Below are 13508 nucleotides of genomic sequence, written 5' to 3' on the forward strand. Positions count from 1 at the left end.
TGCCTATATCATGTCTCTGCTCCTCCTACCCATCTTGTTATGGCTCCTTCTTTATATCTTTGGTTGTGGAAAATCTTTTCTGCTAGTCCTCAGGTTGTTCTCACAGAGAGTTGCTCTTTAAGGAGTTGCAATTCTGGCATGCCCATAGGAGGAGGTGAGCTCAGGGTCTTTCTCCTCCGCCATCTTGATGCCCCTCCCTCAGTTAGTATTAATTGATGGTGATGTTGGCAGTTTGCTCTCCTTCCCCAGATGCCAATACTTGTTCTCTCATTCAATCTACCCTTTTTTGCTTGTTTCGAGTAAATTTCCTCTAACTTGCTGAAAGTAACAGGTAATTAACACCACTTGATGGCTGTTAAGTGGGATAATCATCTGTTTTTATCCTGGTATGGTGATGCTCAAGACCACCCAGGCTGCTGCTCAGTTTGCTCTAATAAGGGAAGATCTGTGGGGCAATGAGAGAAACTCCCTTTGCTGAAAACAGCAGGTGCCTGTTACATAAATGATGTGGCAACAGAAGCCTTACATGGAAAACACCACTCTAGGAGGGCAGGGAGTTAGGAAGGCCCTGGGGGTTTGGGACCCTTTGTTCCCTACAAGAGTTGAGCTCCTTCCCTTCGAGTTGGGCTGGGAGGGTGGTGTGGGTGGGATGGGCTGGAGAGGGGAGGGCAGGGCTAGCAGCTGTGCCTAAGTTCACTGGTGAACTCTATGAATGTGAGTCCAAGGTCGAGACTAATTATCATCCACTGTGCATAGAGCTTTCCACTTGGGCAGGAGATGACTTGTTTCTGGCCTTGGCCTCCTTCCTGTCGCTGTGGTCAGGTAAAATCGTCATGACTGTTCTCTGGAAATCTTACAGGCTGGTAGAAGGGGTTTTTGATCTCAAGGTCATTTCTGTGGAAGATTTGGAAGCGGTGTTTTTCTAGGACACACGAGGAAAACAGTGACTATCTCAAACACCTCCATGAAGGGTGATGCCGAGTGTCGTTGGGGAGGCCCCCAGCTTGGGTATTCTGCTTTCCCCATACAGCTTATCCTCTAAATCTCAACTCAGAGGTCATGCTCCTCCAAGGAACCCTCCTTCATTTCCTCATTCAGAGTGGATGGTTTCCTCTTTCCTTTCTCCCTGCCTCGTGTTGCTTGAATCTACCTCTGTATGTCGGCTCCCATTTTGTTGTGCTGTAGAAGCTGTGGTTTCCGTGGTCATTTACATGGCAGCCTGCCCCAGCTAGGCTGCTTTGCACTCACTGCCTAGTAAGGGCTTATAATAAATATTTGCTGACTGAGTGCGTAAGTGGGGCTCTTCGGCACTGGAAAGCTTGTTAATCACTTATCCTTCTGCCCTTCTCATCCTAGAACTTTCCCTTCTGTTAGTCTTTCTCCTCTCAAACAATCTGAACTTTTGCCTAATCATTTCCTGTATTCTGAACATGACAATTCCTACTTCCCTCATCCCTGGCTTAGAGAAAGGAAGAAAGGAGTGGGTAGCTACAAGTGTTAACTTAAGATGTCTTTGAATTTCCCACTAGTTGTAGGAGAATTTTGTCCCTTTAAAAATATGGCATTGCTTGAGAGAGTGCTTTTATTCTCACCTCCTGCCTGAGTGGGCTCTTAGTTCAGTAATTTTACAAGTATGTGAGGAAACTGGCAGAGAGGCTTTTGAAATTCAAGCGTATCTTGAAGCTGCATGAAAATGGTGATAAAGGCAGACTGGGAGGTATGGGCAGGGCAGGGCAGGGCTGGAATCCCAAAGATTTGGTCCTAAAATGAACCAGTCACCTTCCAGGTTTAGAAAGTCCACTGAGACACAGGGAAGGCCGGAGACAGGCAGAAGGAGCTTGTGACAGTGAAGGGCAGAGGTGACCTGCCGAGGACAGGCAGAAGATGGCGGAAACTAGAGGCTGCGAGGTTCTGGAGGTGGAAGGATGCTGGAGGGATGACCTCCATCCCTGGAAGATGCCAAGGCCAGCCCTTCAAGATCAGAGACCATGGCCATGGGTTCTAAGGGAGCTTCATGGGTGTTCTTCCACATGCTGGTGGCTTGGAGAGCCGGGAGCCAGACACTACTGCCCTTATCTGCCTATGCTACCTACCCAGACTCAAGTCCGTGAGCAGTAGTTGGTGAGCATTGCTCTGTGAGTGTAGGACTGTCACAGCCCTGCTGGGGCACTGGGACCCTGGGTCTTCAGAATGGAAGCCTCTGCCTTGTGTGTTTGGTCTGTGAATCTCAGCTCAAATATTTAACAAAATCACCTGGGATGCTTCTGAAAAATGCATATTTCTGGCCACAGTTTATCTTAGCAGATGGGTATAGCACCCAGAAATCTGCATTTTAAACCAAGTGTCCCAGGCAGTTCTGCTACAGGTGGCTGGAGGATCCTATTTTGGGATTCAGTGCTGACCAGTCATTTCTTAAACTTTAAGGTGCATGTAAATCACCTGGGGATTTTGTTCAAACCCACCAGGTTCTGATTCAGCGGTCTGGGATGGAGCCTAAATTCTGTATTTCCAACAAGCTCCTGGGTGATGCTGGCGATGCCGGTCCTGGGGCCACACCTGGAGGCACAAAGTTCTCAGTGCTTCACCTGGGAACTGGTTAGAAAGGCAGGTTCTTAGGCCCCACCCAGACCTACTGAATCTGAAACTGGGTGTAGGGCCCAGCCACCTGTGTTTTAGCAAGACTCCCAGGTGATTCGGAAGTACCATAACGTTTGGGAATCACTGCTGGGTGATGGTGAAGCTTAAAGACATGGGCTGGAGGAGGGGGGCCAGTGGGAGTGCCAGGGTGGTAGAGCAGCGAGCAAAACCCGTTCTGTTACTTCTTGTCCCGGTTTCCTTCTCCTCCAGAAGCGAACCTGAGACCCTTGTGAACTCGACTGGAGGGAGCCCCTTCCTCATGCTGTTGTGCACGCACACTTTTCCTTCCGTCCCCGGCACACAGCACAGCTGGCGGTGAGGGCCCACGGGAAATGGCAGGGGGACTAGGGGTGCTGGAGCCCATGCGAGTCAGTCAGAGTGGAAGCTGGTCCCCGAGGAGCAGTTAGGACAGGAAGGCTCCCAGGCAGTTCCTGGGAGTCTGGGCAGGGAGCCAGAGTGGTCCACGGTGGCTGGGCCGGGGTCTGCAGCACGTCAGTGCACAGTCAAGTCCCAACGGGGGCCTCTGGGCCGAGCTGTGAACTGGGCCCTCCTCACTCTAGGTGGCCAGGAGCAGTGGGCAGCGGGGTTATGGGCTTACCCCGCACCGCACCTCCTCTCCCTGGACCTTTTCCTCTCTCTGTTGCCTTCTCCGCATGCAGAGTGAGCCCCTGTGGGTGTCAGGAAAGCTGCAGGAGCTTCCTCAGCGTGGATTCAACGTGCTCAGGGAGGATGGGTGGAGAGAGGGGAAGAAGCCAGAGGGCCCCATGGGGTTGGACAGTGGAAGGCCTGCAGAGGAAGCCCCCTGGGGCTGGAAGCAGCGCTCCGTGGTTCCCTGCCCCACCTCTGTGCCCTCACTGAACTCCTGGCCTCTGCAGGCCGGAAGGAAAATGCTCCTGTTTCTACGTCCTGGGTCACTCAGGCAGGATCTCCTTCCCTTGCTGTCGCCCCCTCTTGCCCCTGTGTTTCTGGGTAACAGGCCTGTGGGGAACATGTTCTGTGACTGATTTCCCCTGAGGCCTGGCTCAGTCTCCTGGGATCAGCCGTGAGGCTCTGATCCTGACCGAGACAAGGTCGAAGCAGTACTTGGCCCAGGCATTTAGGAGAAGTGCTGGCAGCGAAGGGCACAGAACCAGGTCCACAGTTCCTGGTGTGTGTACAGTCAGCATACCTCAGAATAATTTATGGGGACTTTTGTTTTTTTTTCTTACAGTGTTGTGTTAATTTCAGGTGTACAGCAAAGTGATTCATATTTTTTTTCCAGATTTTTTTCCGTTATAGATTATTACAAGATATTGAATAGAGTTCCCTGTGCTATACAGTAGGTCCTTGTTGTTTATTTTATATATAGTGGTGTGTATCTGTTAATCTCAAACTCCTAATTTATCCTTCCCTCCCCTCCCCCAATTTTATGGTGACTTTTTAAATTACAGTTCTAGACTAGGTGATTCTCTGTTGAGTATGTCCCAGAGTCATCCGCTCTCCCCTTTAAAATATTGGATAAACACTGTGCAAAATCCAGGAGGTCAAACAGTTTAACGTACCAGCATCATCAAATAGGCAACACTCTAGTCGGCCCAACCAGTGTTCCCGCTTAGTCATGCCATCTGAGGTCGGGGTGCCAGCTCTTAGCCGGAGGGACCAGAGGCTGCAGGGAGCCTTGCCCCTGGGAGGGCTGGCCCGCCCTCCCAACCCCCAGGCTGGTGCAGGCTTTTGCCTGACTGCTGTGAGGCAGCGCCCTCTCTAGGAGAGCTTTACCCAGAGCAATTAAAGAAGGCCTCAGACAGAATAAGGTTTCCTGATAGTGCTTGAATGCTTTTCTCAGTCTTCCATTTAGCAAAATCCCAGGTTCCTAAGCTGCCATCCTGTCCTTCCTTCCCGCTGTCTCCTCCCGACGTGAGTCACGTGCACAGTTGTTCATTTGGGGACAAATAGAGAATGGCTCTCCGTGCTGGACGTTTCTGAGAAGATTGCCTCCTCCCTGCTCATCCCAGAAGGGCTCCTCTGTTTTAGGGCCAGTTCGGTGTGGGCTGGGAAATCAGATGAAAGAGACATTATCTTTTTCTTCTTTTTCATATTCACTGGCTCCTGGGCAGATAAACCTTAGGACAGATACCACAATACAGGACAATGCAACGAAGGGAACTGGGTTATTGTTGTTTGAAAACAGGCGGGGATTGGGGTTTTTATGGTTTGAGAGGCAGGCTGTTAAACAACCCTTGGTTTTTCTTTCCACTTGGCAAAGCTGGAAGCCTGGTTTAATCAGAGCGGGGGTCAGAGGAGACCGGATGGAGAATCGGGAAACCAGATTTGGTTCTGGGCCATTTCACTGACTTTCAGGGTAAGAGTGACAAGTCCCGAGAATGGTAAATAGCTCATATGTGATTGTTAACAGTAACAATGATCACATTCATCGCGATAACGGCATCTTCCTTTCTTTGATGCTGCTTCCCCTTCGAGAGCACTGTCAGAGGACACCCTGTGTCCCTTCTACCACCCTTGCTGGTAGGTTGTAAATGTTGGCATCTACAGATGAGATAAATAAGGCTCAACATGCTTAGCTGCTTTTCTCAATATCACACAGTTGATCGTTATGTAACTGGTAAGAATTTATGTAACACTTTGAGATAGTGGGCTAATATTTTTAGCCCAATGTGATCACAGCAGAAAAGCTTGTTGTCTGAGTCAACAGTGTTCACTGAGAGATGGGTGGAATCTCTGGGTCTCACAGCTGCCACTCCCTTCAAGCTACCCTCAGCCCTGGAACCTACCCCTAGGCTTCTGTGGCTTGACTTTTAGGGTGTTTGGTCCCAGCCATGCTTATACCAGCCCCTCAGAAATTCTGCCCCCCTTGGGATGCATGGTGGGAGCCAGGAGCACATCTCCAGCACTAGGGTGCTGGCCACGCCTTCTCCTCCTTCACTGCCCCCTCCTCCCCAGTCTTAGGGAATCCCTGCTCTCCCTCTGGGGGTTAGAAGAGCTTCTCCTCTTGCCTCCTGATACCCCTCTCCTCCACAGCAATGAAATAAGGCATTGATACATTATTATAGTATTCTCCCATCATAGGTAAAGGTTACCAGTCAGCTGCAAATCGCTTGGGGGCTAAAGCCGGAGAATGAATGGATACCTGAATGAATGAGATGATGCATAAGTAGAAATAAAATAGTTTTAATACAAATAAAATAAAATTTCCAGGAAAACAAGGTTGTGGATGAAAGCTTAGAGCGGAACTGAATGTGGCACTTACAGAGGAGAAGAGATAGCTGCTCTGTTGGACAGAGGGAGCAGGGTCCAGGGACAGAAACCTGCTAGAATGTTCCTGCACCGCCTTGGGAGTATGTGCAGGGGCCCAGACCAGTAAGGGGCAGTAGAAATAAAAAAGGAAAAACAAACCCAGGTGGCTGTGAAGAAGAAATGACAAGATTTGGAAACCGACGGGTGAGGAAATGGATGAGACAGAGAAATCAGAGATAGCTATTATTAGCAGAAATCGGAAATTTAGGAGATAAAGGTTACAGGTGTTGGGAGGAGAGTGAGTTTTCAGCACACGGTGGCTGTGGGCTATTGGGATGGAAATGACTGCCAGGAAATGAAAATTGAGGACGAGAATCTGGGCAGGAAGTCAGGACAGGCGATCCTTCCCAGATGCCACATGCATCCTCTTAGAAGTGATAGAAGAAGCGGGGGAGTGGGTGAAATCTTTGAAGTCTGCACTGGCAAGTGTCTGAGCTTTGCTGGCGTGCGCTGAGAGCTTCAGCTGACATTGGACCTCTGCGTACATCAGGGCAGGGAATAGTGGGAGGAGGCTGTGTTGTCATCATACTCTCATGGCAGGCCCCCACCCCTCAGTTTACGATGGTGACACACAAAGCCTCCAGCACCAGGGGATGAGAAGGCTGAGTCCCAGCAGGAGGGGAATGAAATGAACATTTACCCAGAACTTGACCCACATCAGGCCTGGCGTTAATCCATTAAATGATGAGTGAGTGGCCGTTTTCGATGGGCTTGTGCAGAACCCGCCCAGGTGGTGACTGTCACCTCTCTGCTTTTGTTCTCACGGTTCCTCTTCCTGGAATGCTGACCTCTGGCTTCCTCGCATGATGAGGTTTTACTCATCCTTTCAAGTTCCCTTGATTCCGCCTTGATCGCAAAACCTTCTGTGAGCCCCCCTGGTTGGAGTGAATTGCAGTCTTTGCAGCAACCCCACAATACCTGTATTGAGACCTCTTATTTAGTATTTATAACTCTGTAAAGCAGGGCATAATAAGACACGGGAATTCAATAGACTGTGGCCTGCGTGAAACAGTCCCTCTGTTGTGTGAAAGAATGAGAGTGGCACCATTCCAACAGCTTGTCATAAGACAAGGAAACAGTGTTCTGCAGTGTGAGGGTATGACTCAGGATGGAGGGCGGGCGGGCGGTCCTCCCCTCAGTGTTTCTGTGGTTGGCCGGGGAGATTCAGGGGCGGTCTTTGTATAACCGAGATAAGCAAGGTTGGGAGGGGACAGCTAGTCCAACTGCCCACACGAATGAATAAGCATTATGCCCGCCTGGTGGTCATTCAGCCCGTGCCTCAGCATGCCCAGTGCTTGTGAAAGGAAAGGCGGGCTGGCTGATCCGGGGAAGGATAAAGAGGGATGATTACCGCTTTGCTTTTCTCACTGATTACTCATTTTGTACCAGACAAGATGGGTTAAATCACGCTGTGGTTAAGAAACAACTCCCAAATCTCAGTAGCTTAGAACACGGTCCAGTGGTCAGGACTCCGCGCTTCCATGGCAGGGGGCACGGGTTCGATCCCTGGTCGGGGAACTGAGATCCCGCACGCCCCCCGGGCAGCCAAAAAAAAACCCCAGAACACCCCACAAGTTTCTTTCTTGTTCATGTTTGGTGTCCATCACCGGCTGCCCCAGCGCGCCTCTCCTCACTTATGGCTTCCGGATGCTGGAGGACCCTCCAGCCTAAGTGCGTTTTGCCGTGTCAGAGGGCAGAGAGAGAGAGCCTGGAGCGCTTTGCTTCGGCTGGTAAATGCTCCAGCCGTTTCTGCTCACAGCCCTTTGGCCCCACCTTCCCGACGACGGATACGGGAAGTGTGTGGAGGGAAGCAGTAATGCCCACTGGTCAAGGCTGGTGCTCATGGCCCAGCCAAGGTTCACTGGGTCCATAAGTCTCCCCTGCCATTGAGACAGGGACTGCCTGGGGAAGCGGGAGAGAAACAACGTGTGGACGTAAAGGGCACCCTCGCCCTCCCACCTGCAAGTATGCGCTGCTCAGTGATAGGAAGAGGCAGCTGGGGAGAAGCCACCCCGAAGAGCAGCCTGGATTCTGCCGCTTTTATCCCACCCCCAGCAGGTGGGGCACCTCTGGACCCAGCTGGCCTCCCTTAATCAGTTTTCCTCAGTGTGGTGACAGTGACAAATCCTCCCTGCTCAGCAGGTTGCAGCTTCCGCTATAAATCAAGCCTCGAAGAGAGAAGAAACAGTGGTGCTGAATAGAGGGACCTGAGATCCAAATTGTAATCAGAGATTTGTGAGACAGGGATGATCCAGGCCTGGGGTGGCTGTCTCTTAACATGTTAATTACCTCGGCCTAAGTGGCTGAAATCAATGATTAAAAAATGTATAGAGATGTGCATAGGAGAGGTCACAGCCTCTACCCCCTGGGGCTGGCAGGCTGAGAACAGGGGCTTTCTCTTCGAACGGGAGGAGGTAAGGTGGTGTCTTGGCTGGCCGCAGATGGGGTTGGAAAGGATGGCTGCAAGGTCCTGTGAGGAGAAATGTTGAGACGTACCCCCTCCCACCAGGTCGTTGAGGCTCACGGGCTAGCTGTGCCGGTTCACCCACTGAGGCCACTGCCTCTGGACCGCTGGCTCTTGTACGTTGAGTCCAGGGTTATTGCCCGAGAATTCTAAGAGGCAGACCAATGCAATTCATTCTTCACTGGACTTGAGAATGAAGAAGATGCCACTTAGTTACAAAATGCATTTCTTAACACCTGTGCCTCTGCATGTATTTATTTCAAATGTATGTCCCCCACTGTATTTCCCATCTGGGGCAGTTAGCTCATCTGACTAAAGTGAGAGATGAATGAGACCAAAGTCATGTTCTTTCCCCAAATAGAAGAGTTCAAGGCAGTTTGTTTTCCCCCCAGAGAAATCTTGGTTTGTGACCACAGGCTGCATCCTGATGCCAGCCAACCACGCTCCAAACGTATGCACTTGGTCAGTTCAATTCATTTTATCAAATACTTGTTCAGTCTCTGCTAAGTACAAAAAAGCACTTTGCAAATGGAGATGAGAAAAGAATAGAGTTTGGCCAAGGTGGCTTATAGACTAGGGGTAGATCCGTGTGTGTCGAGAGGTAGGAAAGAAGGTAATGACTCCATCGCGGACAGGTTATGGGAAGTCCCCCTGAGTGAGGGTCGGAAAGCATGCTGTGGGGCTGCAGGGTGGGGTGAGGTGAGGTGGGGTAGGATGGGCTGAGCTTCCATTAGAAAGTGCTGTTTGAGATGGGCCTTGAAGGATGGTTAGAATTTGCTAGACAGAGCGAAGCATTCAGCGTGGTCTAAACCAGTACTGGTCCACGGCCTGTTAGGAACCGGGCCACACAGCAGGAGGTGAGCGGTGGGCGAGTGAGCGGAAGCTTCATCTGCTGCTCCCCAGTGCTCCCCAGCGCTCGCGTTAGCGCCTGAACCATCCCCCCATGGAAAATTGTCTTCCGTGAAACTGGTCCCTGGTGCCAAAAAGGTTGGGGACCGCTGGTCTAAATGACACACAGAGGCTATCCCCCCATATATATATGAATATGTATATACACATAATGAATATATATATTAACTTAATTCATTAAATATTAACTATTAATGAAATAACTAATTCATTAACTATTCATTCATTAAATATTTATTCCTATCTGTTTGGGAAAGATGGTACATTAATATCTCTATTTTGGGGTTTCCTTGTTACTGGCCCGGGGACCAAATTTCTCCTTTACAGTCACTTTGATTTTTGTTACAACTTTGATTTCTGTTAAGATGTAAACACCCTTGGGGGGTGGGTTCTCAATCACGTTGAGCTCTTTTTACATCAGTGCAGGTAGATTGGGCTCACGGAGTTTAGTCTTCCTGTTGGTTGCCTTCCACTATCTGACCCTTCTTGGTCTGGGCTGGTTTCTTTCCCCTTCCTCCAGAGGCTAAACTTTCCCTCTTTTGTCATATACTACATGTTCTTACTCTTGGGTTCCTCTTCATCCACGCAGCATCAAGAAAAATGCTGTTTCTCACTTTTTTCCCAACGCTCCTGTGTTTGAACAGTATATACATATTTGCTTTAGGTTTGTGAGTTTCTATGGGAGGATACACAGGGCCTAGGAGAACACGAGCAGGGCAGTTACAGAATCACTAGAAAGTCTATCAGTATTTCTTCCAGTGGGTCCTGCCTTGGGCCAGACGTCACAGGGGCTGGATGGCCTCTTCCGCTCTTCCCACCTGTGGTCATCCACAGGTGACCCCCTGAAGCAAGTGCCCTATTCTGGTAAGTAGGGTGCTGAGGGCCTGTGTCCTTTTTGGGTATAAAGCATGGCTCCGGTACCTTAAAGAGGAGAACTTACCAGAGATGGGTCACAGTCCAGGGGCAGTGACTCTGTGATGCTGCGGGAAGGACCTCTGTGTCACCAGCATGTCAGAGGAAGTGTCCAGGCAGGCGGACGTCAGCCGCTATAGATGCAGGAGTGACTCTTCCTCCCTCTAACGCAGGCCTGTGTCTCTGCTCCCTCTTCAGCTGGTGCTGCCGGAATACTCCATCCACAGCCTCTTCTGCATCATGTTCCTGTGCGCTCAGGAGTGGCTCACCCTGGGGCTGAATGTCCCTCTACTTTTCTATCACTTCTGGAGGTAAGTCTGCTTGGGACTGCCCTATCCTTCCCCTTTTCTGCTTGGTCAGCCTGCCCTCCAGAGACGATGTCCCCCCAGATGGACCGGCCACTTAGTGCCTTCCTCTCGTCCCTTCCCTTGGTGACCCTTTCCTCAAAGCCTTCTTTGCAAGCTGCCCTCAGACAATAATTCAGTAAGGGAAGGCCCTTCCTGTAGGTTCCACTAACCACAGCCTCAGCTCTCACAGATCAGCGTTAAAGGCAGCTAGAGCGTTATTCACAATAGCCGCAGAGAGGAAACAACCCAAATGTTCATCAGAAGATGAATGGATAAACACAATGTGGTATATCCTTTCGATAGAGTCTTATTGGGCAATAAAAAGCAATACAGTATTGATACACACTGGAGTCTTATTGGGCAATAAAAAGCAATAAAGTATTGATACACACTACAACATGGGTGAAGCCTGAAAAAATTACAAGTGAAAGAAGCAAGTCACAAAAGGCCATTTATATGCAAAGTCCAGAATAGGCCAATCTATAGAGACACAAAGTAGATTGGTGATTGCTAGGGGCTGGAAGGGAGAGGGCGTGAGGTGCGACTACACTGTTTTCTTTTGGAAAGGATGAACATGTTCTGAAATTAGATACTGGTGGTGGTTCTACAACTCTTATGAATATACGAAAAACTGCTGAATTGTATCCTTTTAAAAGGTGAAGTTTTTTGACAGATGAATTCTATGTTAATAAAAATAGCCCACCTACCATATGGGCTGGATTTTCTGGGACTGTTCTGATTTTAAATCTCTTCCCTGCTAAGACCGTGCATCAGATCATGTGATTTAGGTAAAAGAGAGTCGCCATGTGGGTATATAGGTAAAAGAGAGTCGCCATGTTGGGTATATAGGAGGCAGGGAATACGAAAGTAGTCAAGAATGCAGGTGTGCAAATAAGTTAACCACACTTTCCCTTCGTCCCCCAAATATTTAATCATTGTGATTACAGCATACAATATAGCCTGTATTTAGTCACATCTAGAACATTCACCCCTTCCTTCAGCAAACATATGGAACACACACTACGTGCCAGACATTATGGGGGATTCCAAGATGAAAGTAAAATAATACCGTTACCCCCAAGGAACATATACCCTAGTGGTAGAGGGAAATCGATTCTTACCAGATATATAAGGAACATAGGTAGGAGTGTAGAGAAGTGGAAGTGTGACACTGGGGAATCTGGAAAACCACATTCGAGGTTAAGGGACTGGCCTGCTCAGATGTAAGAAAGCACCTGGTGTGTCTGGGGAACAGTGATTGCTCCGTGTGCTTGGATGTGGGGTTCTCAGATAGAAGGGAGCAGAGATGGGGTTGAGAGCTGGGGATCAGGTAAGGAGGGTCTGAAATGATTTGATAGAAAGTTGGAGTTAATTTATTCTGTAGGAGAGGGATACCTCTCAGAAGTTTTGAGGAGGAAGGTGGCAGTGCCTGCTCCGAGTTTTAGGAAGGTGACCCTCACAGCCGTGGGAAGGCTGGGTTGGAGGGTGAAACTTTGAGGACGAAATCCAGTTAGGAAGTTCTGGTGAAATTCCAGGTGGAGAGACTGGAGGCTTGACGTTGGACGTTGGAATGGAGAGAGAAGGAGAGGGTTTGGAGAGGTAAACTGGACATGCCTTGGCCAGTAATTAGATGCAGGAGGTGAGGGAGAGGGAGTGTCTAGGCTGGGTGGCTGGGAGGTGACCAAGAGCGGGACACAGGTTGAGGGAGGAAATAAGACGATTCAGTTACATAACAAAGTCCTTCTCTGTAAAGGTAACCTAAAATCTGAATTTAGAGAGGAGTCAAATAGAAACATAATGCTGTTGAAATGTATCGCCTACCCACTCAGGGACTTTCCACGCCTACCTCCTCTGGTATCCACCACAAACGGGTGCTTTGGGGTTGCCTCTCCCTGTTTCACACACAGGTTACAGAGACTCACAGAGGTTACGTCGTGGCCCAGAATCGCTCAGCTGGGATATCGCAGGGCCACCTCTCTGTGGATTGCAGGCCGTGTCCTTGTCACCTAGGGGCTGACTCTTCTAAAATGAATTTATCCCGAGGTCCTTCAAATAGTGTGTTGTCAACCCAAGGTATCAGAAATGAGGTTAATTTACAAAACTTTGATTGGTACACTGCTTCTTAGGGCTATCACTCCTCCAAAAGGGAGGGCAGGAGAGCCAGCCGTGTCCTTAAACTTGGAATGTTTCCGTGTAAAAGAAGGGAGTGACTGCAGTCTCCTTGCCAGTGGGGAGCTCGTCTTACTTTTTTGAATCCCTGACAGTGTCTAGCCTAGTTCTGGTAATTTGTTACGTACTCAGAAAATGAAAGAAAAAGGAGTGAGGAGGGCAAATGTCCTTTAAAAAATAAGAGTCCTGATTTCCCTGGTGGTCCAGTGGTTAAGACTCAGCGCTTCTACTGCAGGGGCACGGGTTCAATCCCTGGTCTGAATGCTGCGCGGTGAGGCCACAAAAAAAAAAAAAAAAAGAGAAGAAGAAAATAAAAATCAGAGTCCTTGAAACCCCTCTATTTCATTTCCGCTTTCCCCTCCTTTCCAAAGGTCCAGCCGAGCGATGTTTCTAGTGCAGATAAAGCCCCCTCTGCCCTAGCTCCCAGTTTGTTTAAGTACAAGTAGAACCGCAGAACTTTTGTTCAGTACCTGTTCTTGGAGATTTTTTGGACCCATCACCTCACACAATTGTCACAACAGCCCTTTGGAGTAGGCAGTTCCAGTCCCATATTGCAGATGAGAAAGTTGAGGCTCAGAGAGGTTAACAGTTGACGTGAGGAGTCTCAGTCTGGGGACGGGTGGGCCTCAGGGCCCTGGCTCTGTCCACTGGGCCACTCAGCCACCCTGCCACCCCTTCCTCCACTTAATGAGGCCTCCTGGGAACAAGGCCACAGCAAAAGCAAATAGGTTGTGACATCTGCTCCTGGGCAGAGGAGAGGTGAGTGGCCTGGAGGGCTG

The 13508-nt window shown here is 49.5% G+C and overlaps 1 protein-coding gene across 5 annotated transcripts in view; it reads left to right on the forward strand.

Annotated features, from left to right (window-relative positions):
- The window catches only part of CNIH3 (cornichon family AMPA receptor auxiliary protein 3), a 282061-nt gene that overhangs the window by 260258 nt on the left and 8295 nt on the right, over positions 1–13508 (forward strand). For all 5 annotated transcript variants that reach the window (XM_060301346.2, XM_060301412.2, XM_060301391.1 and 2 more), the window contains one exon: positions 10412–10524. In XM_060301346.2, coding sequence (XP_060157329.1) covers positions 10412–10524 — 113 coding nt within the window. The remainder of the gene's footprint in view (positions 1–10411; positions 10525–13508) is intronic.

Source organism: Globicephala melas, chromosome 1 (genome assembly GCF_963455315.2).
Source record: "Globicephala melas chromosome 1, mGloMel1.2, whole genome shotgun sequence".
Taxonomy (NCBI): domain Eukaryota; kingdom Metazoa; phylum Chordata; class Mammalia; order Artiodactyla; family Delphinidae; genus Globicephala; species Globicephala melas.